This window comes from Apostichopus japonicus, chromosome 15 (assembly GCF_037975245.1).
Source record: "Apostichopus japonicus isolate 1M-3 chromosome 15, ASM3797524v1, whole genome shotgun sequence".
Taxonomy (NCBI): domain Eukaryota; kingdom Metazoa; phylum Echinodermata; class Holothuroidea; order Aspidochirotida; family Stichopodidae; genus Apostichopus; species Apostichopus japonicus.
This window is the reverse complement of record NC_092575.1, coordinates 15,973,524-15,997,243: the sequence shown is the minus strand read 5'-3', so window position 1 is coordinate 15,997,243 and position 23,720 is coordinate 15,973,524. Positions and strand designations below refer to the sequence as shown.

Sequence of the window (23,720 nt, the reverse complement as noted above, 5' to 3'; positions counted from 1 at the left end):
TTTTACAAATTCCAGTTTTAGGGGTCGATGTGGGGAAGAAGATACACATTCGGCTGATGTTCGTTTTGGGGGAGCGGTCTAAAGAAGGTGGGGGGGGGGGGCTTATACGCAGAATGGTGCTATATCAGTTTATATGATGTCTGTGTATACGACTTTACCTGCGAGTGCAATTTTTGCCATTACCGTTTCTCCCTCAAAATTCTTGTGAGGTAGGAGGGGGGGGGGACTTCCCCGCCTCTCTGACTACGCCCCCTCGGCCCTGGCTACGCCATTGATTTCAGCATGTTATAATTTGAGGTCTATAATGATGGTAATGAAAACATTCACAGTATATAAGAAATTTCCACTCGATAAATGAGTCCTAATAAATCCACATTTTCTTTTACTGATTCAGCACAAAACTTTGTGAAGTTTAGTCCTTCATTGAATAAATTAGACAAACAAGAAACAGTTTCGATACAAAAATGTACTCAAATATTGGAAACACAGGAATATATTCTTCAATTTAATTTATTTATTTTTTCCAATTCTCAATACATTCATGAACTTTTTTAATCTTATATTTTTTTTTAAAGAAAAGATAAAAAAGAAACGCCGATAGGATAAATTACTAACATACTTCATAAGCTGCTGGTTGCGGGAAAACAGAAAAAGAAAGTAAACATGGAATGATTATCGGAAACAAAACAATAACAGACAGATAGAGAGCTAAGTATAAAACATACATAAAAGTTCTGATTCCAATTGAATAGTGTTTCAAGTATATGCTAACATAAACACATGAAAGATACAACAGGAGATGGCCCATGCATGTAGTTATTAAGGCGCAGTTTATTACTAGTGAATGTTAATTCTCTCCATGAAATATTACATCAAATTGTTATCCTTGTTTTTCAATACGGTATTGCTAGCGTTAAAACAAACATTTTTTTGCTCTTAAATATGAAAATACGTATATTAATTGTACAGCATATGACGTATACTTATACATGAAAAGTACATTTCCAAATATGAAAGAAATCATGAACAATTTAAATTTTGATTTTTTTTAACTTTGGCATTATCGGACAAAATATTTGAAAGCGACAAAATTTGGGTATAACTGTACAACGATCAGTTGAAAGCAACGGAAAGACAAACTTCGACAAATAAAGGTGATAAGGTCGCCTATAGTCCTTTTTGCGTCACACTCCACAGAACAGAATAAATATCTGTTCACAGTGACTCATGATGTGATGTGATGATGTGTTGTTTCACATGGTCCAATAGAAGTCAACCTCTCCCCCGACAGAACGATATATGTGCTACAGTGAATCAACACTTAAAGCTGATAGGTCGCCTGGTCATATGACGTCACACTCCCCGACAGAACGATAACTGTTTCCTTGGTCGTGTGACGTCACATACAGCACGTTTTTGTCTTCCCCAGTGGGTCAACCATTAAAGGTGATAGTTTTGTCTGTTAATAATGGGCGTAACAAACCTCGACAGAATCAATCCTCTCTTCTAGTTTTGTTGTGCGAACGTTAACGAACATAAAGAAAATTGATTTTATGAGGCGACCGACCAACCCCCTTTAGAGTGTCATGATCAAAAAATGGAGAATTAATTTCAATTCAGGTGACACAAAAATGACAGAAAAGAAATTCCTGTCATTATTTTCCAGCTCAATAATTATTATTCTTCTATATAAATTTTGCACCATTTTTTTTTTTAAAGTTTATAGAGCAGAAAACAAAATATTACTAAATAACTATTTCAGAGGAGAAAATATAGAGACTTTTTTGGGGGGGCTTAATACTTTTGAAACTGCGTTTAAATACTTTTTTAAGCAAATGTAGATAACAAAACAATAAAGACTGAGAATTGACTGAAGGAAATTAAACCATACTTATTATTGATACTATGAAAAGTATGGAATATTATATCAGACAACTGAAAACAAAATTTAAATAAGACATGAACTGAAAAAAAGAGAAAATTTGAGATTTGCAGAGAAATTCAGTTTGTATAATGAAAGGATATCTATGATGTAAAAAATATGGACACGGCTTAGGCTTGGTATTGTCTACTCTATATATTGTCGATCTGTACCAAGCCTCATCACCTTTTTTACATTTTATTTTAATGGTCCTACATATTGACTACAGTGTCACTCTGTGCTAAACTATCCGTGTCCCCTTCTATTGGGATCATCATATTTTCAATGGATCCTTGTATCGTTCTGGACCGAGTCGAACCGTCCACCGAGAAACCGCTATCGACATGTGAGGGCGGTGTCTCCCCATCCAGGCTCATGCCGTGGTTGTCAAGGCCCAGGGTAGACCTAGTGTTCACCGAATGTAAAGACTCGGAATCGAAATACATAACCGCCTCCGTAGAGTAGACGTAATTTGAATTTGTAGCCGGCAATGGATCTGTCTGTACGCCGACTCCGTCGGCTTGGTCGTAAGAGACGCGTCGCGAACTGCCCTGTACGCTGGTCATGGTCATGCCCATCTCGTACTTAGACTTGTCCTCTTCCCTGTACGTGACACATAAAACACAGTTAATATACGGTAAAGGAAAAACAGAAAAACTGCTCGTTAAATAATATAACAGATCTGACGCTGGAAACAAAGATATCTTTAGCAGCCAGTTGGGAGAATTTCCTAATGCTAATACCTCTCTAAACTGTACACCAATATAATGCTCTCAAAGCACATTGCCAGTACAAACAGTTACTAACCTTGATCTGATAGAAACATGATATTCATACTGCTCGTACTGACAATACGAGTGCTCCTAAGCGGGAAATGGCCCAACAGTATAGAAACAATTGTCCCAACTGGGTGTCTTTAGATATCTTTAGCTAGAGGCGGGAGGAGTCGAATCAGTGACCTTACAAATTACAACTCACGTGTATACCACTCCTTAGTTGATGGCGATCACAATACAAGCAATTCGTTGCTGGGGATGAGGAGAGGGAGACGGGGGAGGGGGATGGGGGAGGGGTGTGTCAGGCAGAAATAACAATACCTTGTATACTGTGTTACCAGGGTTCACACTCCAATTTCCTTCGACACAAAGCGAGAGAGAATGGAATCCCTGGACATATTCCGCTTTTATATAACAATGAAGGTATGAGGGGATAGCGTATTTTGAGTGCTAGCTTTAGATCTATTAAGCAGTATGAGTATCATGTTTCTATCAGATCAAGGTTAGGGACTGTTTGTACTGTCAATACCAGTGCTTTGAAGCATAATATTGAAGGACAGTTTAGAGAGGTATAAGCATTTAGGAACTTTTCGCAACTGGCTGAATTTAGAGGATATCAAGGATAATGTCAACTCATGCATGTGAGTGACAGTAAATGTTAAAGTTACAAAAAACGAACAATTGTTCAAACACCAGCCTTTTGTCGTTTGGTCAACAAATTCGATCAAACCAGCCAAATAGTACTCCAAATAAGACTGCAATTTGAGGGACCCTCCAAGAGTCTTCCATCGAAATGGGCTAACTAATTATAGATTCCATTCGGTTCTCAACATTTTTTCGCCCAGGTTATTTTTTTTTCGTGTTATTATAAAATCAACTGTAAATAGCAAACAAAGTTTAATTTAATCAAATAGGAAAAAAAATATGACTTTTCATTTCATTTCTTTAAATGAAAACGGGTTAATCAAGGTTGATAAATTTTATTGGATTTCAGTAATGAAAAACCTTAAAAACTCGAAGTAAAGAGAACTGCTTTAATACATTCATATTGGATGTGAAAAAAAGTCTCTTGAAAAGTTTGCTACTTACTTAGACCAATTGTTCTTGAGCCAAACAATCAGTGGAATTAGGATAAGCAACAACAGAAGAGTAGCTATGATAACCATGGTGAGGATAAGCCACCATTCTGTAAGAACAAAAAGAAAAGAAAAGAAAAAAGGAGATTAATCTTAGCCTGGTCACCACAAGGTCACTTAAATCCCATCATTATTTTATTCTTATTTCAAAGATATTGATTTTAAGATTAAGACTGTCAGCAGCTTGTATATGTGTGTCCTCTTATTTCATCTGTCTCTGACATGCAGACTGCACTGGGCACAAATTACTGATCATGTGTTGTTTTTCACATCTCTGACTGTCTCTGACAAGCAGACTGCACTGGGCAAAGATTACTGATCGTCTGTTGTTGTTTTTCTCATCTCTGACTGTCTCTGACATGCAGACTGCACTGGGCAAAGATTACTGATCATGTGTTGTTTTTCTCAGCTCTGACTGTCTCTGAAATGCAGACTGCACTGGGCAAAGATTACTGATCATGTGTTGTTTTTCTCATCTCTGACTGTCTCTGACATGCAGACTGCACTGGGCAAAGATTACTGATCATGTGTTGTTGTTTTCCTCATCTCTGACTGTCTCTGACATGCACACTGCACTGGGCAAAGATTACTGATCATGTGTTGTTGTTTTCCTCATCTCTGACTGTCTCTGACATGCAGACTGCACTGGGCAAAGATTACTGAAAATGTGTTGTTTTTCTCATCTCTGACTGTCTCTGACAAGCAGACTACACTGGGCAGAGATTACTGATCATGTGTTGTTGTTTTTCTCATCTCTGACTGTCTCTGACAAGCAGACTGCACTGGGCAAAGATTACTGATCATGTGTTGTTGTTTTTCTCATCTCTGACTGTCTCTGACAAGCAGACTGCACTGGGCAAAGATTACTGATCATGTGTTGTTGTTTTTATCATCTCAGACTGTCTCTGACAAGCAGACTGCACTGGGCAAAGATTACTGATCATGTGTTGTTGTTTTTATCATCTCAGACTGTCTCTGACATGCAGACTGCACTGGGCAAAGATTACTGATCATGTGTTGTTGTTTTTATCATCTCAGACTGTCTCTGACAAGCAGACTGCACTGGGCAAAGATTACTGATCATGTGTTGTTGTTTTTATCATCTCAGACTGTCTCTGACAAGCAGACTGCACTGGGCAAAGATTACTGATCATGTGTTGTTTTTCTCATCTCTGACTGTCTCTGACAAGCAGACTGCACTGGGCAAAGATTACTGATCATGTGTAGTTGTTTTTCTCATCTCTGACTGTCTCTGACATGCAGACTGCACTGGGCAAAGATTACTGATCATGTGTTGTTTTTCTCATCTCTGACTGTCTCTGACAAGCAGACTGCACTGGGCAAAGATTACTGATCATGTGTAGTTGTTTTTCTCATCTCTGACTGTCTCTGACATGCAGACTGCACTGGGCAAAGATTACTGATCATGTGTTGTTGTTTTTCTCATCTCTGACTGTCTCTGACATGCAGACTGCACTGGGCAAAGATTACTGATCATGTGTTGTTTTTCTCATCTCTGACTGTCTCTGACAAGCAGACTGCACTGGGCAAAGATTACTGATCATGTGTAGTTGTTTTTCTCATCTCTGACTGTCTCTGACATGCAGACTGCACTGGGCAAAGATTACTGATCATGTGTTGTTGTTTTTCTCATCTCTGACTGTCTCTGACAAGCAGACTGCACTGGGCAAAGATTACTGATCATGTGTAGTTGTTTTTCTCATCTCTGACTGTCTCTGACATGCAGACTGCACTGGGCAAAGATTACTGATCATGTGTTGTTGTTTTTCTCATCTCAGACTGTCTCTGACAAGCAGACTGCACTGGGCAAAGATTACTGATCATGTGTTGTTTTTCTCATCTTTGACTGTCTCTGACATGCAGACTGCACTGGGCAAAGATAACGATCTTGTGAACACCATCCTGATATATTCATTCTGGGGCCCAGCTCAGTAGGAAACAGGGACCATACGTATGGATGAACATTCTTGCATCACTTCATTCAACCATTCTTAACCAAATTTATAAAGGAAAAAAACTGCTGGCATAATTGTATTTGTTACAGTTACCTGTTCCTGTTCAGTTCCTGTTCATGGCCCACCCCCTCCCCGGTTACAGTTGGCAGTCTCACACAATCAGAATCAATACTTTTCCAATTATCAACACTACCAATCAAACAAAAGAAAATAAAAGACAAAATTCCAAGTTTATTTTATTTTGGAAACTTAGGTACAAACTTACCTGTCTTTTGCGGCGGCGGTGGGGGTTCTACTTCAACTTCATCTGTGAATAGTAAAAACAAAAGAATTATTTCGTTTTGAAGGTTTTGTTTTGAGTTGGGTTAATAACTTTGCACCATTTTCACTGCCTCAAAAATTTGATTTATCTTAACTAGCTTATTATTTTAATCTTCGTACCAAACACTCTGATTCCCATCAATTTGATATGATTTTTTCCTTCTCAGTTGCAATGAGATTGTATCATTCAAACAAAATTCCTTCTAATAAGGTTAAAACAGTCAGAAAAATGAAACAAATAGAATCAGGTATGACATCTATGGTAAAACAGCTAATTTTGACAATCATTTATGAAATTTTAAAAAAGATTCACAAAATGATCATATTTGCTAATTCTCGCCTTTGATCACGAATCAAAACTGTTCTAGCACTGCGCCCTCACTCAGCCACTTAAGGGATCATCACCCACCTCTTTGTTCCCTGAGTCCTGAATTTACCACCCTGAACTATAAAAACTCCAGCTTCCAAGTACAGAATTCTCATCTGTACGCTATACCAATTTTGACAGGTAGACAGCATAGATGGGAAAGTGCAGTATTTGTGAGGAGATAGGTAAGAGAAGATTCATATTTTTTTCAATTATTTATTTCCAGTATAAATATTTATAAACAGGATATCAAAAGTAAATATACGTCATAAGAAAATATTATTTTAAAATGTTAGTGCAAAAAAAAAGAAGACAAAAAAGGTAAATGCTAACACAAGAAGTAAATGCTAACACAAGAAGTAAATGCTAACACAAAGAATAGTAAATCGAAGCATAATACTCGTTATCAGGATTGGGTTTGCCTACTAACCTTGACAGTTAAGTCCCTCGAATCCCTCTGAGCAACTCAAGTAAGTTACTGTAGCACTGTACGCACATCCGTCACAACTCTCGTCCGCACTCTGTCTACGCCGCCGTAGTCCGCTATTATCGAATTCTGTTCTCACTCTCAACTCGTAATTCTGGTTAGGATCTAAGCCTTCAACTGAACCGGACTGCTCCGGGAATGGAAACGGTTCAGAGTTGAACCAGTCGGTCTCAGATTCGGCAGTTCTATATGAATAAACAAAATTGATGGGGTCAATTGAACAATGCCTGCATACAAAATGAATCATTCAACATATAAAAAGCAAAAAGAATCAAAATAAATAGGGTTTACGTAATAACAAAATAAATGCACTTGACCTAAGTGGTATGACACTTAACGTACTTATAGTAGCCCCCCCCTGGCCCCGCCCACCCCACCTTCAATCCATTGTCTGAGTTTGACAACATTTATTTTAAAGGGAAGGTGTAGTGGCTGACAACACAATCTCATGAATTATGTACTAAATGCAAGTTTATTTATGTCAGATAACTACATATAAACTATTATACAAATAATAAATGGTTATGAGTGCAATAGTGCAAATATTTCATGAGTTGAAAGATGGAATGTTCCATTCAACGAGGCGCAGACAGGTTTCTCTGCTCTCTTACCATTGAAAAAAGTGCTATCAAAAAAGTATAACACATGGTTCTATTTCATAGAATGAAATAGAGCGGATTTTGCATGAAATCGACGAGCAATTGACCAATCAAATGGCCGGAATATAATTAGGTGTTGTATAAACATAAATAACACAACATAAACCACATGCAGATACTACTAATAATAATCATAATAATTGATAAACTTCTATCAGTTATTCTCGACTTAATGCAACTATCGTAATTCGATTTTCTTTGTAACTGATGCTGTCACGAAAGAAAATAACAGAGAAAAACTAGTAAATTGATATCTCGTTTGGATGGTTTCTTCCTAAGATAAAGTGAAGGGTAAAACAGAAGAAACACAACTTGATATTTACCTGTATTCAATGACATTCTGTGCGTAGTCGACTTCTATACTCCACTCTAGAACCATAGAATCACTTTGAGTGAAACTCAGGGAAACATCGAATGCACTTACGTTACGGTAATCTGCAGACAGAGAAAGTGTCAGATTAACGTATTAATTGTTATTTTACAGAGGTTGTATTACCAGACAATCTATCGAGGGAGAGAGAGGAGGGGGGGTAGCAAAGGACATGGCGGACAAGGAAAGGAGACAAAGCGCCAAGGACGAAGAAGGGTGTGTGTGTGTGTGAAGGGAGCAGGGGGAAGGGGGGGTGGCGGCGCGACTCCAGGTTACAGGTTCGAATCCTAGCCATATCACTATGTTATGTCATTGGGCATGGCACGTAATCTCCCTTGCCTCCCTTTATGCAGACGTGTGGATAAACGGGCTTTGCGAGGTTACTTGTAGATATAGCTGGGTGTGTCGGATTGTCGGTGCACCCTATAAGATGTCCCCGCCCCTGGGGGAAGAGTAGTTGCGGTGCACCATAGTTATACCCAGGGGCGCCTGTTTTGATTTGTACATACTGAACAAGAGTTGATTGTTGTATTAAGTGGGGTGAGACAGGCTTTGACCCATGACTGGTAAACCTTCAACTTTTAACTTTCTACTACCGTGTTTCTCATGTTTCCAGCCACTGGGCGTTGGGTTTCATCGTTGGTTACCAGGATGTTATATGTGCCAGTGCTCAAGATATTTTTTTACTTAACAAAAAAATTAATAAAACAATGACTGTAGCAACATTTGTTACTATGAATTGTTATTGGCTGAGATATAGAGGACTTACATGTATCACAGGTGCTGGTACCAGCAAAGCCAGCCTCACAGGTCGTTGTAGTCTCGGGCTCCGTATAAAATACGCCCTCAACAGTTTCGAATTGAAGACGAACCTCGTACAGTGAGTCAGGCTTAAAACAGCAAAGGACAGATCGATACAACAATAAATATACAGAAATCAAACGAGAATATTGATGCAAATATAAACATTGATAAAAGACATAAAAATATATATATAATGTACTCCTTTATAACAATACCGGTACATTTGCCATGACAAAGTGCTTCCCACATCCCCTGTACTCCTGTACTACACTGAACTACCGATACTTTTCAACCATGAGGGGCTTCCCACGTCACTGTACTCCTTTACCACAATACCGGTACTTTTTAATGATAAAGTGCTTTCCACATCCCTGTACTGATTTACAACACTACACTTCCAGTACTTTTCAATAATAAAGTGCTGCAGTATCTCTCCTGAATTTTCAATACTTTTATCTCATTACTAATTTTCTTTATTTTCATGAAACCTGCAGCCCGTTTATATGTATACAGGAATGAGTAAGTTACCTGGAGGTCAGTCAAAAAGTACATAGTTCTCTCGATTGGTATAGGTTCGGAATCAGTCCAGTCTATACTCCCCAATACCCTGTACTGGTGTACGACGCTGGTGACGCCTTCTGAAGCGATCCAGGTTGAACTAATTGATACACTGTTGACTGATCCCACAGTTACATTAACAGAGACCAGGTCATCATCACCGGGTACTTCTGTGAAAAGTAAAATGATGAGGCAGGTCCTGAGATGTTGAAAATTGGGTCGGAGGTCTGTTACGTCACAGGGTCCACGTTATGCACTATTCATTTTCGGCACAGGTACGGTTTATTATGAAAACGCAAACACACTATTATTTATTTCATAATTTGTGTACCCCCATTTTCCCGGGCAACCCTATTTGACCACGATGCATAAGGTGGTAACTGCCCTGCCCCCCCCCCCCACCATCAGAACTTGGCATGTCCTTAAGTTATCCCCTTAAGTTATCAAACCCAGTTTTAGTTCTTGTTTGTTCTATTTCGAAAGATGAGAATAAATGTCTCCAAAAGCTAAGCTTTAAACTAATTTTGAACCTATACTCACCTCCCGTGCAATCGAATCCTTCAGTTCCATCTGGACAGGTCATCTGAAAGACAGTATCACAATAATCGCCACCTGCTACGTCATATACCACCGCTCGAATCAATATCTCGTAATTTGTATTTGGCTCCAACTGTTTGATCTTGAAGAATGGTTGGTTCTGGTTGGCATTTTCACGTACTATCCAGGTCCCATTTACAGGGCGATACTCGACGCTAAACTCATCCGAACTAAAACCGAATTCCCACTTGATATGAATCTCTGTGTCCTTGACGCTCTCCACTACAAGACTTAGATCGGTCGATGTGTTGAAGCAAACACGAGGGCCCGCCGTTGTAGTTGGAAGAAGATGTTGAGTAGTCGATATGTAGTCGGTAGTGGTGGATGTTCCCGCCGGTGACTCGGTTGTGGTGGTTTTTGGTTCATCGGTGGGAGTTTCTGTTGGAGTTTCTTATGAGTAAATAAGAGGAGAAAAAGGGGGATACAAAATAAGTTCCAATGCATAACATTCGGATACTCTGCATATATTACATGACCTCATGCCTAATGCTGGAAAACGTGTCGTTTTTTTATACATACAATTTGTGCAATCTGTGATGGTATATTCCATATGGCAAAATAATGTCTAAAACGTGCTCACAAGATTAAAAATACAACTTGAGGCACACACTGAAAGACCAACAAGAAACATAATATTATTGTAAGATATAATCTTCAATCGGAGAAATCTTATAAGATCATATACATACATTTACAGTTTAACAGGAACATAATGAAATAGAAGTCTTGTGAAAGTTATCTACAAACTCCAATGTCACCTGTTTTTTTCGTGTATATAGCTCTAACGCCCCCCCCCCCCCACACACACACCCACAACTACACATATATAAGCACAGACATTTACCACACATATATATATATATATATATATATACATAAATATTCATACATAATGCTGTTATATATATTTATCATATCTGGTTAGAAGGGAAATTGTGTTAATATAAATGAAACAATAAAAACCAACACACGAAAGGTAGATTTATTGTTCTATACACTACTTTGAAAAGGGAGTAAAACGCAATGGATATTTCTAAAGAAAAATGGAAAGCGAGGGGAAAAGAAGTGAAAAGGGGACGCTCTGATATTATACAACAGAAAAAAAGTATTGGAACGTGGAAAAGTGGAATCATGCAATTAAATATATCGATGAATATATTACATAATTGAATTCACGAGACGGGTCGTCTCCGAGTGATTAAATATGAAAGCTGATATATACATTTGAAGATAATTTGTAGTCACGAATTAAGACATGTCAAAAACAATGTACAAAAACCCTTCTCAAAATAACTACCAGGGAAAGCTGTCAAACGAGGAAGGTTTTGATATCGAACATTGGGTTCGTTTGGGTAAGACCTATTGATAGCAGACACTACTTTATCCCCCCACGAACCCCCTGTGGATGTCAGAGTTGTCCAAGAACCCCCAACTTTTCGAGACACGATCTGAGTCATAATTATACTATAATACGCAAAACAGTGCTTCGTAAAAGATCAAGTTCATTGTGTAATATTGTAATGAAAAAAACACAAGAGATGACCAAATATTTATTTGGAAACTTCTAAGATCATATCAGCTCTTTATCCTCACGACGTACTGTCATGCGTACACCAACTTCACCAAAGTCGTGCGGCCTGTGTCTGTTTCATAATTCAGTTATTTATCACATGCACGGTATACGGTACTACAATGGCAACATATGCGTATGGAACGCGAAAAGAGTCGATAGGTACGACTTTTGTACATTACTAAATTATATGATATATTAGATTTGAGTTCAACAAAAAGTCCTCTAGCTTTGACTTTCAGAAACGTCTCACGAACCCCCTGGGATGGACTCACGCACCCCTGGGGGTTCATGCACCCCAGTTAGGGTACCCCTGCTATAGACAATGACAGAATAGTGAAAGGACAAAATGTAACAAACTTTGTTTTTTCAGAAATTTCAGTGTATAGGGAAAAATCCCTTAAACATTGGGTTTCATTTCTTTCAAAGTTCATTTATCGTGACGCCCATTAAGGGTCAGGAAGCCGGGAGTGGGGGGGAAGGGAGTCATTAGAGGGATTGGGACAGTAACGAGGTCAAAGTGTTCCCAATTAGTACCGTACCATACTAGTGCTATACCATAGAATTGAAAGCAATACGTTTTTTCTGTCTTTCTCTATCTTAAGGCCAAAATTATTTTTCTTCCCAAAACATGATTTACTCATTAGGGAACTTGATAAAATGGATGGTACTTTGATTTTCTTCTTCAGTATACTCAAATTACCGTTAGGCTGTTGTATATGTTAACTGTTAATGTTGACGCGATTCCTCTTATTCCATTATAATGAAATATGACTTTTATTTATGGACCATCTATAAAGTGCGGTAAACACGTTAAAGTTCGGTTATTCTTCGCCTCCCGAGCCCCCCCCCCCCCCTCAAAAAAACAAACAAACTAGTTGCATGAACTTGGAAGGTTAATGTCGGTACGTCATTAAACCAGCAAATTAAATCAATATATATTTGCATATTCACAATTCATTAAAATGAAAAAAGTAAATAAATGTACATGTATCACAACAACGTACGCACCTGTTCCAATCGACCAATTTCGTATAAGCAGATTTTTTTTTCTATTTTAGCTATACTAAAAGCATATACGTTACTTAACATATTTAAGCGGTAATGCGGATGAAGGACGATGAATCCGTGTATATGCTGCAGCACTGTTAAACACAAAAGCTTATGAATGGAGTGATGATTTTGGTGGCGGGCGGGGGGGGGGGGAGGGGGGGTTACACGTCATACCTGTAGTACAATCAACGCCCTCCAAACCTTCTTCACAAGTTCTCTCTTCATTGATCTCGCAATCGTCAAACTCTCGACCAACTTCAATGGCTCGTAGACGGATATTGTACAGCGAATCGACCTGCAGGTTTGTTATTGTGTATTGAGTCTCTCTGGCGGGCTGGAGAGATTCAGACAATATCCAATCGGATGCAGATTCCAGTCTGTGTTCGACTCTCACGGAATCGGTCGTCTCCGTCACGATCCACGAGATTGTGATTGTCGCACTGGTCTTGTCTAAAATGATGATGATACTATCTCCGTCATACTGGCAAACACCCGGCACGTACGGAGTCGTGGAAATGTCTATGGGGGTCGTTACATCAACGATCGGTGTCGTCACATGCCCGGCTGGTGTTGTGACGTCATTAACTGGTGTCGTTAAATTACCGACGACAGTCGTCACACCCGTGAGCGGAGTCGTTACATCTCTGAGCGGTGTCGTCACATCCGTGAGCGGTGTCGTTACATCTCTGAGCGGTGTCGTCTCATTCCTGTCCGGTGTCGTCACGCTGACCATCGTTGCGGGACTAGTGCCGTCGGTATCTACTACCGTCACAGCCTCTTCTGTAATATTACTGTCTGTTCCTGTAATGACATCGACTGTTGATGGGTCGATCACATCAGCCTCAGTCGTTAATGGCAGTAAGCTTGTTGTAGCAGTGCTTCCTTCTACAGGTTCGCCGTCTGTTACTGTGGACATGACGGTGCCTTCAGTACCGGTAACACGGTACGGTGACGTAGGTTGATACGTCTCTGTCTCCAGTACCGTTGTTGTTGTTGATAATATATTCTCTGTAGTGTAATTATCCGCAGCGGTTGTCGTTTCTAATAATATTGCCAGAAACAACATGAATCGAAATAATAGTGGATAAGACTCCTAGCGCTCTTCTTATATTGGCAAAAAGAATTTAACAAATGAAACAACTGATACATATAAAAAAAAAACATATCACGAATAATGGTGCATAAAAGAGCGCATTGAGGTTAATGTATTTATATGAAGGTAAGGTATTATTAGTTGATGCATTAGAAAGAGAGCAAAAGTATCACAGCTATATATATGATACTGGTCAATAGCACTCAGCTTTGGCTAACCGGCTGATAAAGCAGGCAAGCACTACAATAAAATAAGAGCCTGAAAGAGTGAACGTAAGCGTCATGAGGAACAGTTCAAAGTGTTAAGTTGTGAGATCGAGGTTAGTCTACTGATGGTCGAGTATATAGATGTGGCGAGAGTTATATAGTTGAGAGTATAGTACTAAATGAGGAGGCTGTCTATACAAGAGGCGTTATATCGAGGAGTATAATCCGGCATGGCAGGTGAGAGTATACCTGTAAGACAGTCGGTGCCTTCTAATCCATCTCTGCATGTCCTCTCCTCATCAACGTCACAGTCATCGATGGTACTGTCTGTGTCAATAGCTCTCAGTCTCACCTCGTAAAGTGTGTCGTCCAAGAGCGAAGTTACCGTGTAATCTGTCAAATCTTTGTCGACCAAAAACGAAGTATAATCGTCCGTGCCAGAGAGTCGATATTCAAGCCTCACCGAGTCGGTGGCTTGAGATACTGTCCAACTAAAAGTGATCGATGAACTCGTTTTATAGTCAACGCGTAAGATGCTTTCGCCGGTGTAGTCACAGCTGTTTGGCATGTAAACGGTCGTCGTCGGTAACATTGTGGTAGTCAAAGATGTAGTCTCGAGGACTTGAGTGGTATCGAATACTTCCGTGGTATCCAACAGCTCTGTGGTAGGGATAGAAGGCATTATCGTCGTATGTGGTGGGACTGCATATTCAGTCGTTTCTTTTGCCGGGCTTGGGACATCTCTGCTCGTTGTAGCCTCAATGACCGTTGTGCCAACTGCATCGTCGTCGGTAAGGAGTTCAGTAAATATTTCAGTGATGACTGTCGACGGAACCCCTTGGGTCATCTCGCGTGCCTCCGTGGTAACTGCTGGTTCTTCAGTCGTCTTTGAAGGTGAGGGCGGTGTTGCTGGTTCTAATGTATTCGGTTCCGTCACGAACTCAGTCACCGATTCAGTTTTCAGATCAGTCAACTCAGTGGGATTGATCGCTGTGGTAAGTTCGATTGTCTCAAGTTCCGTCACTCGCTCTGTCAAGATTTCTGTCTGTCCGTAGGTAGACGGTACCTTTGTAGAGGAGGGTTCCACATCGGTTATTGGCTCCACGGTTATAACCTCCGTAACGACATCCGTGATAGTGTCTCGCTCTGTCACGATTTCTGTCTGTCCGTCAGTAGACGGTATATTTGTAGAGGGTTCCACATCAGTTATTGGCTCCACGGTTATAACCTCCGTAACGATATCCGTCATAGTGTCTCGCTCTGTGACGATTTCTGTCTGTCCGTCAGTAGCCGGTAGCTTTGTAGAGGAGGGTTCCACATCAGTTATTGGCTCTTCGGTTATAACCTCCGTAACGATATCGGTGACTGTATCTGTTACTTGCTCTGTAGGAGGCAGTGCTTCTTTAGACGTCAATTCCGCGAAAGTAGACAATATATCCGTCCGCACTTCGGTTTCCAATTCTGTGTAAGTCTCCGTTGGTACAGTTTCCGTCGTGATAACAACATCGGTAGAAAGCAGCGCTGTGGTCACATCTGGGGATTCCGTTGAAAGAGGTTCGAACGTTTCGACTTCTGTTATTAACTCCGTCAATACATCTGTAACTAAGAGAGTAGTAGGACGTGATGAATATTCATCGGAAAATTCCGTCGTCGAGACGATAGTCTCGGCTTCCGTCGGTTCTGCAGTTGCAATGTCAGTGTGCGTGTCGGTTGTCCTGGCTTCAGTTATTGATATATCAGTAACATAGTCCGTCTTAATGTCTGTGACGATGTCTGTCTCGTATCTAACTGTTGTGTCTGGTTCTTGAGTCAGTTCAGAATCGGTAATTCGTTCCGTCAAAATGTCAGTGACTATTTCGGTTTCGTACTCTTGTTCAGTTGTTAAACCTGGTACGGTTACGTTCTCGCTTGTTAACGGCTCGGTTACGTCATCGGTCACGAGGTCCGTAATGACCTCTGTTTCAATCCGTTCTGTCGTCGTTCTAATCGTAGTAGTCTCCGCGATCACTTCTGTCTCGATGTCGGTGATAATTTCAGTTTCAACGACATATTTAGATGTTTGTTCCGGTTGAGTTACTGGTGGTTCAGTAACAGCGTCGGTAACTAGACCTGTGACGACATACGTGACGTCTTCGGTCGCAAACCGTTCGACGGTAGTTGCTTCCGCTTCCGGTGTTAAAGCCTCTGTAACAATATCTGTCAAGACATCTGTTATAACTTCCGTCTCATATCGATATGTAGACGTTTGACCTTTTTCAGTCTGAAGCTCTGTGACAATGTCAGACGGTGACGTTGTGACTACTGGTGTCATAGTGACAGAATCAGTCAACACTTCTGTTATGATGTCAGTCAATACTTCAGTCTCATCTTGGTAATGTGTCGTAACTACTGGTTCATCAGTCGCTAATTGTGTGACAACGTCAGTAATTAGTTCAGTTATTTCTTCCGTTTCGTATTTTATACCAGTCGTCAATTCAGTTTCTGTTACGACGTCGGTTATGATCTCAGTTATTACGTCTGTGACGTCATCATATCGCGTCGTCAATTCAGTTTCTGTTACGACGTCGGTTATGATCTCAGTTATTACGTCTGTGACGTCATCATATTGCGTCGTCAATTCAGGTTCTGTTACGACGTCGGTTATGATCTCAGTTATTACGTCTGTGACGTCGTCATATTGAGTCGTCATTCTAGGTTCAGTAGGATTTAATTCAGTGACCACGTCTGTAATGACCTCCGTTATGACCTCAGTCTCGTCCTCGTACAGGGTCGTCAATGGTCCGGTAACTATTTCAGTTACGGCTTCAGTCATTATGTCAGTTTCGTATAAATCGTAAGTCGTGAATTGAGGTTCAGTGGTCAACATTTCTGTGTATATTTCAGTAATTATTTCGGTCACAAAAGCTGTCTCAGTGGTTTCGTCGTAACCTGAAGGTAAACACAAAACAGGAGCGCACATGCATTGGTATAAGTTTGCAAAAAAAGGTTTGCCAATTTTTTTTTCTTCTTTCTGGTCGTGATAGCAGCAAGAGATGTAGTAACAATATTTAATCCAATTATCAATGCGGACAAAATTGGTATTTGTGTATCATAATAAGGATGGCAGTCCACACCACAAACACATTATAGTTTCTCTCTAAGATCAATAAGCACCCATTTTTGTGTCTTTCTTTAAAGAATATGAGTTTGATTTTTGTTTTTCCCAAGATTTGTATTCATAAAACTAAAACAACTTTCATTAACTTTATTCTCATTATCTCTCTCTCTCGGTGCGCTAGTTAGCTAATAATTGGCTTCAGTTGGCACCGATACATTTTGGTACACCAATAAGAAAATACATTAATAATGTATGTAGGCCAAACGGCAATTCAACCGTACATAGCTATAGTCGCTGACAATGCCAAATCGAACACTGGTCATAGACCAGATATTTTTTATTTGGTTCCGTATTTAAGTGAAGCCGGATAATTCAAACTTTGTACACCTTTCGAATGATTTATTCACATAATTCAAGTGAAATTTTAGCTACCGTATTAAAGCTGAACGTAGAGGCGATATCGCCTACACGCATTCACTTTATACGCATGCTCAGTAGGAGTCCTCAAACGGTTTTTTTTTAGTTCAAGTAAATTGCATTTTTTCTTTTCGTTTTTATTTCGCGTTATTTTCTGCCAATACAATCTCTTGCTCTGAGCTATCACGACCTGCCGCGAGTTTGCTTTCATTTTCGTTTGATTGGTTTCTTCAAGCGTTTTTTTTTCTCTCAGGAAAAAGAATCCATTTTTGGATACTTTCAAAATTGCCTTCTTTGCTTTTCAATTTCCTTTAGAGAGAGGAATGAATTGTGTTCAATATTTCGCCTTTATTTTGTTTGGTATGTATAATTTATTTATTTGCAATTCAGCACCACAGAATTTTTGGTTTTTGTTTGAAACATGAAGACTTAAGATGTTAAGAGCAAAACGTGAGTAAAGCTACAAAAATTTGCTGTGTATTTAGCTTTTTTTAATGGAAGCAAATCAGCGTCTTTTAATTGTATGGCCCTACATTTGTAGGTATTAAATTTCTTAGCTCAAGCATTAAAAACAACCCAATAATTATTAGAAAGCTCGGTTAGCTAGTATAAATATACATATATATATATCGTTGTATGTTATATCGATGCATTTTCTTCGTAAATAACATTATAGGCTTCAGAAGCTGTCACTGTAGCAAACTTCACAGATAACATCCAAAAGCGCTAGAAATTTATCGAGCAAAATCACAATACATTAGTCAATTTCCTCTCCTGATTCGATGGTTTTCAAATCAAACTTTCAAAAAATGTTATAAGTACGATACATAATCAATGAAATGTTTTGATGTTGTGCAGGAACGTTGCCATAGCAACTGTCTTCAGTCATGGTATAGGCCAACGTAGAAAAAGAACATGATTAAATAATGTCGTTGAATGTTTTTGTGATAATGGCGTGAATTCATATACTTGTTGTGACTGCCGAAATGTGAACGGGTGTAAATGGTTCATTCCATTAATTAATGAGGGAGTTTGGGCATGGGGTGGGTGGGTAGGGGACACAATTCCGGCCTAAATAGTCCACTGTGTATCTGTAGAATACTTTATGTATATATATATATATATATATATATATATATGTATATATATATATATAGATATATATATAGATATATATATATATATACGTATATATATATATATATATGTATGTATATATATATATATATATATACATATATATATATATATATATATATATATATATATATATATATATATATATGGCATCTGTTCAAAGTGACACCTCGGAGAAAATGCTCTTGTAGCATGGGCGTCAGCAGGTTTCAGAAAGTGAGGGGGACACTATACTATCTAAGCGGAGCGCCACCATTGGTTGGCGCGTAGCGTACCAGAAAATTGTGGGTACATAAGACCCCCTAGATCGCAGGAGACGGCCTTCCTGAGTCGTTTTTAGTTACATCAGAACCAGATCTGTGAGGAGAAATTTTGTCTCACAAAACTAAATTCCGACAGAAAGTACTGGTAGAAAGATGCCGTTCTGACACCAAGGGAGACGAATTACAAAGCGTCCATCTCAAACGAAATATTTTCGGTAGTTTGGTATCATATAATATCCTGCATACAGGCAGAATACTGTCTGTAGGGCCTAAAATATATGATATTACCTTCCTGGTGGGGTCTTCGCCTTGTTTTCAAGTTGAAATGCGTCGTTGCTTTCTCTGATTCACAGTGTAGGGCAAGGGGAATTCCATTTCTGGCGAGAAGGGGTGCTTCCACAAAACACTCTAAAACATCGTTCAAACATCGCACAAACTTTTATCAGAGGTCTCGGACGAAGCGGGGAGGGTGAATATCGGAGGAAGGGGGATAAAGGGCCAAGCACTGTTCTAATTTCCAGTGCAATTTATTGATAATGATTCTTAAGTTAGATTCTACTTGAATCAGCTCAGCAATTGTGATAGAAAATCGCGCATATGCATGTGATTTTTTTTAATAACTGCTCTGAAAAGTGGGTGGGACAAATGATATGATATCCCCTCCACTTTTGAAAGTGGGGGGGGGGGACATGTCCCCCCCGTCCCCCACCTGTTGACGTCCATGTCTTGTAGTAATAGATTATACTTTATTACAAGATTATCACCTCAAATTTATTTGATGAACCCATATGAACAGTTGCTGATTAGCTTAATGAACGCACCGAAATGTGTCACTCTTAACATATAAACTTAATTCATACACTACTTCAATTTTAAGTCGACAACCGTGGGACGAGAGCTGTCGTATGAATTTAAATGTTGCCTTAACACCTATTCAGTCCATTATTACAAAAAGGTTTCTCAATGTTAATCGTCTCCGAGTGTGCGGGTGGTACGTTACATATTTGTCACTTTCGAACATCGGCATAATACGCTTGAATACGGCTTGAATACGGCAGTGAAATATCTCATCCAAGAACTCAGATTCAACTTAATACAACGTTATACATGTAGGTTACAGTAGGGAGAATCATGCGCTGAACACCTTTGAAAAAGGTTAACCTTTTTGCTCGGTTTAAGCCTGCTTGAGAATAAATTCTAAATGAATGATTGAATATTAAAGCTGTGTTTCGTTATAGAGAACTTCGTGGAACACTTGAGAAGTACTTCAAGGACTTCAAAGATCCCTGGATTACATTCGCTAAAAACATTGCAACATTGAATGCATAATTGCGTTTCTGTCGTGTAGCCCGTCAACGAGTCTATCAACATATATGCAAATGCAGTCACTGCTTTTTTTCACTGAACCATAACAAAACATTATCTTTTCTAAATTAGAGCATACCGCCCCCATTTAAGCATTTCAAGTTCATTATGATATTGGATTTATGCTTTTATCTCCGGTAGCAGAAACTTTATTTTAGAATTAAACTTTTCAATTTTCAATTGTGTATATCACATTTCAAGGGATCGAAGCGAGAACGTTCCACAAAAATGGTGTTATAGGATATAGATGTATTTATTATTTACCTAGTTGACTTGTAACACTTTAATTTGACCTTTTTTTCTTGTTTTCAACGAGAATGAGTGCTTAGGCAGTTAGATCAGCATTTCACCGCAAATACAGTACATATTTATTACAATATAAACCATTTGAGCAAACTTCCTGCTCCAGGAATCTTCTTTGTTTTACACCCTCAGCACCTTGAACAACGCATGCAGGCAGCACCTGTGTATTGTTTGCGTAGCCGCTTTATGTGTATATGGCCTAGTACGGATAGGCTGAGTATAGAAATGCACAAACGGTCTATGCAGTTAGCCGTATACATGCACACTAGTTAAATTTACACGTATAACCATATTCGACGGCTTCACCGACTAGCTTAATATTTATCTATATATGTACACATTGTCCAAGGTAAGTTTTCCGCGATAACGACAAAACCCATAATTCATTTTTCGAGGGTTTACTTAGATCGAGTTGAAAGAATGGCATTTACTTAGCCCGGTAGCTTAGCAACAACGTTAAGACTGATCGATGATATGTACACAAAGACTGAAGCTTATATTTACCTAACGTAGTTTGATATAGCAATATTGACCGCATCCTTTGAAAAGCGTAAAAAAATAAGTGTATATAAAAAAAGGAAAGGAAAATACATTTAAAATCGAATACAGCTTATTCATACTTTAGTAGTCATAAAATGGTGCAGTGAACCTTGTAATGAAAATAGTGTTTTTTTTTTCTCTCGCTACAGCGGTGAAAGGAATTATGTTCTCTCTCTCACGACATACATAACAATGGAAGGCACATGCTGTGACACTAACACTTAAAATATTATACACTTCCATTTCAGTGAACCAAAGGAAAGGGTGGGGGTATCAAAGTAAAGTTTTCAGAGCCATTAACTATAGTTTGAAGTAGGATTTCATCGTGTTTCCATGAACAAAGTCACAACCTTGTTGCATTGACAAATTAGAAAAAAAAGAAAAAAAGAAAAAGAAAAAAAAAGTGGGGACGTATAGTTGTGATTTATTCTGACAGGATTGTAGAACTGAAAAGTATTACATGGTTTTTGTCATCATGGCAGCAGTTGCAAGTTTAGCACCCTTTATATTCTCTGTCGTTAGAGGGAGACAAGACTATTAACGAACTTCCAAAAAATGATACGTTTCATATCTATAAAGTTTAGGGATATTTACTATAACAGTATATAGCCGACCATGTAGAGTATCGATGTAGTTTTACTTCATTTCAGTGCCCTATACTCTTCGTTTTCCTAAATGCACTTCATTGCACAATAGAAAACACTTTTTTGTCCTACATATATACCTCATTGTCCTATGTACATATCATTATCCTATGTACTTCATATAGCCCAATGAACTTTATTGCAAAAATATACACTTCATTGTCCTATAAACACATCATTGTCCTATGCACTTCATACATCTCTATGAGCTCTATTGCACAATATAAACTTCATTGTCCTATTTAAACACATCACTGTCCTATGCATTTCATATAGCCCATTGAACTTTATTGCACAATATACACTTCATTGTCCTATATACACCTCATTGTCCTATGCACTTCATGTAGCCCAATGAACTTTATTGCACAAATATACACTTCATTGTCCTATAAACACATCATTGTCCTATGCACTTCATACATCTCTATGAACTTTATTGCACAATATACAATTCATTGTCCTATATACACCTCATTGTCCTATGCACATCATATAGCCCTATATGAGCTCTATTGCACAATATACACTTCTTTGTCCTATTTAAACACATCACTGTCCTGTATGCACTTCACTGTCGTAAATATACGATGTCCTTTGCACTTTAATATCCTATACTGCATTGTCCCATCTTTAAAGGACGTCAGATTAGCACACGTGTATATAAAAGGAAGAAAGAGCGCCATCTTTATGATTTTTTGCTACATCTACGATGGTCGATTTTCTTGATAAAATTGTAACTTTTGAAAGTCGTTGTGTTTTTGGTTCTCACATAGCGTATATACACTTCATCTATTATTCTTTCTGTCTATCAGCTCATCACTTTAGTTACGCTTTACGTCATAAAAATCAAAGCCCGAAGCCATGGTGACAGCATAGTCTAATTTCAGCCATTTTAATGGTACAAGTTTAAAAAATTTCCGTGATTACACGACTTCACTACAATCGCTAGTAAAGAGAGCATGAAAATAACAAATACTTGAAGCAAAAAAAATACTAATAAAAAAAAACGAAGGAATAAATGGGGCAAAATGTCGTTTTTTAAAATGAGGTATACACATAAGGAATTAGGTTACATTAATGAATGCATTCAAATCCTTACGGAAAAAGGATAAAGGAAAGGTTTAAACGCTTGATAGGAAATTCGACTTGTGCAATTAAGAAAATGGATTTTTTAATTTTTTTTTTTTTTACAGGGGGACAACATCAAAAAGAAAGGAGATTAATAGAGTTTTTGTGACATAGAATCTGACATTTAGGAATCTCTCTACATTTTCATAACTTTACAATTACATCATCAAACGAAACTGATGACTGATGTAGAAGCAAGCATTTATTTTTGCGGACACAAAAATAGTTTGATGCGAAAACGAAGATACACTCTTTGTGACACAAAGAAAGAGTAACCGTTTCATGTATAAACAAGTGTGCCTATCTCCAAGAATAGTGTATTTTTTAGAGACATATAGACCAGAATAATTAGTTTTGTAACATATCAGTAATCCATTTTCTGTTTGGAATAAATAAGACCCCTGTTTTATATTTTCGTGAGACATCTGGGGGTATGTTTTGGTTTTAACGTAGCTGGTCTTTGAAGCTGTTACCTGCACCGGCCAGTTTGTAATCAGTGGTCTCCAATAATTGTATCAAATCATAATTTTTAATTAATAATAATTCAATTATCTAAAATATTTTTCCAAATAAAATGGGTTTTGACAGAGTAACCAAATAAATTCCTCTTTCAGAATCTGTTTATGACTTTTGATAATATATATATGTATATATATATATATATATATATATATATATATATATATGAATGGAATGAATGGGACAATAAAAGTCCTTTTCAGAGGGAATGACACGGGGATTTCCCACAAGCTGAACTACACCACGGTACGCTTTTAGTACAACGTTCTATTGGTCGCATACATGCAGTAAACTGCGAAACGGCAGTGCATTTCCGTCCAAAATGGACAATACAAATATCAGCGATGCATTGCATTGTCTTATGTAAAATTGATCTACGCTGCGGTGACCTATTGTATCGTGATAGGATC

General features: G+C 38.5%; 1 protein-coding gene across 8 annotated transcripts in view; it reads right to left on the bottom strand.

Annotated features, from left to right (window-relative positions):
- Positions 1 to 494: 494 nt before the first annotated feature.
- Positions 495 to 23,720, bottom strand: part of LOC139981643 (uncharacterized) — a 177,859-nt gene continuing 154,633 nt past the window's right edge. For 5 of the 8 annotated variants that reach the window (XM_071994188.1, XM_071994192.1, XM_071994190.1 and 2 more), the window contains 9 exons: positions 14,144 to 15,496; positions 9,916 to 10,362; positions 9,346 to 9,545; positions 8,783 to 8,903; positions 7,967 to 8,078; positions 6,928 to 7,169; positions 6,075 to 6,116; positions 3,787 to 3,883; positions 495 to 2,524 (listed from right to left, as the gene is read on the bottom strand). In XM_071994188.1, coding sequence (XP_071850289.1) covers positions 2,134 to 2,524; positions 3,787 to 3,883; positions 6,075 to 6,116; positions 6,928 to 7,169; positions 7,967 to 8,078; positions 8,783 to 8,903; positions 9,346 to 9,545; positions 9,916 to 10,362; positions 14,144 to 15,496 — 3,005 coding nt within the window. In that variant the 3' untranslated portion in view covers positions 495 to 2,133. Of the gene's footprint in view, positions 2,525 to 3,786; positions 3,884 to 6,074; positions 6,117 to 6,927; positions 7,170 to 7,966; positions 8,079 to 8,782; positions 8,904 to 9,345; positions 9,546 to 9,915; positions 10,363 to 12,769; positions 13,637 to 14,143; positions 15,497 to 23,720 lie in introns of all 8 variants that reach the window. The other 3 variants (XM_071994185.1, XM_071994187.1, XM_071994189.1) reach the window with 3 other exon arrangements.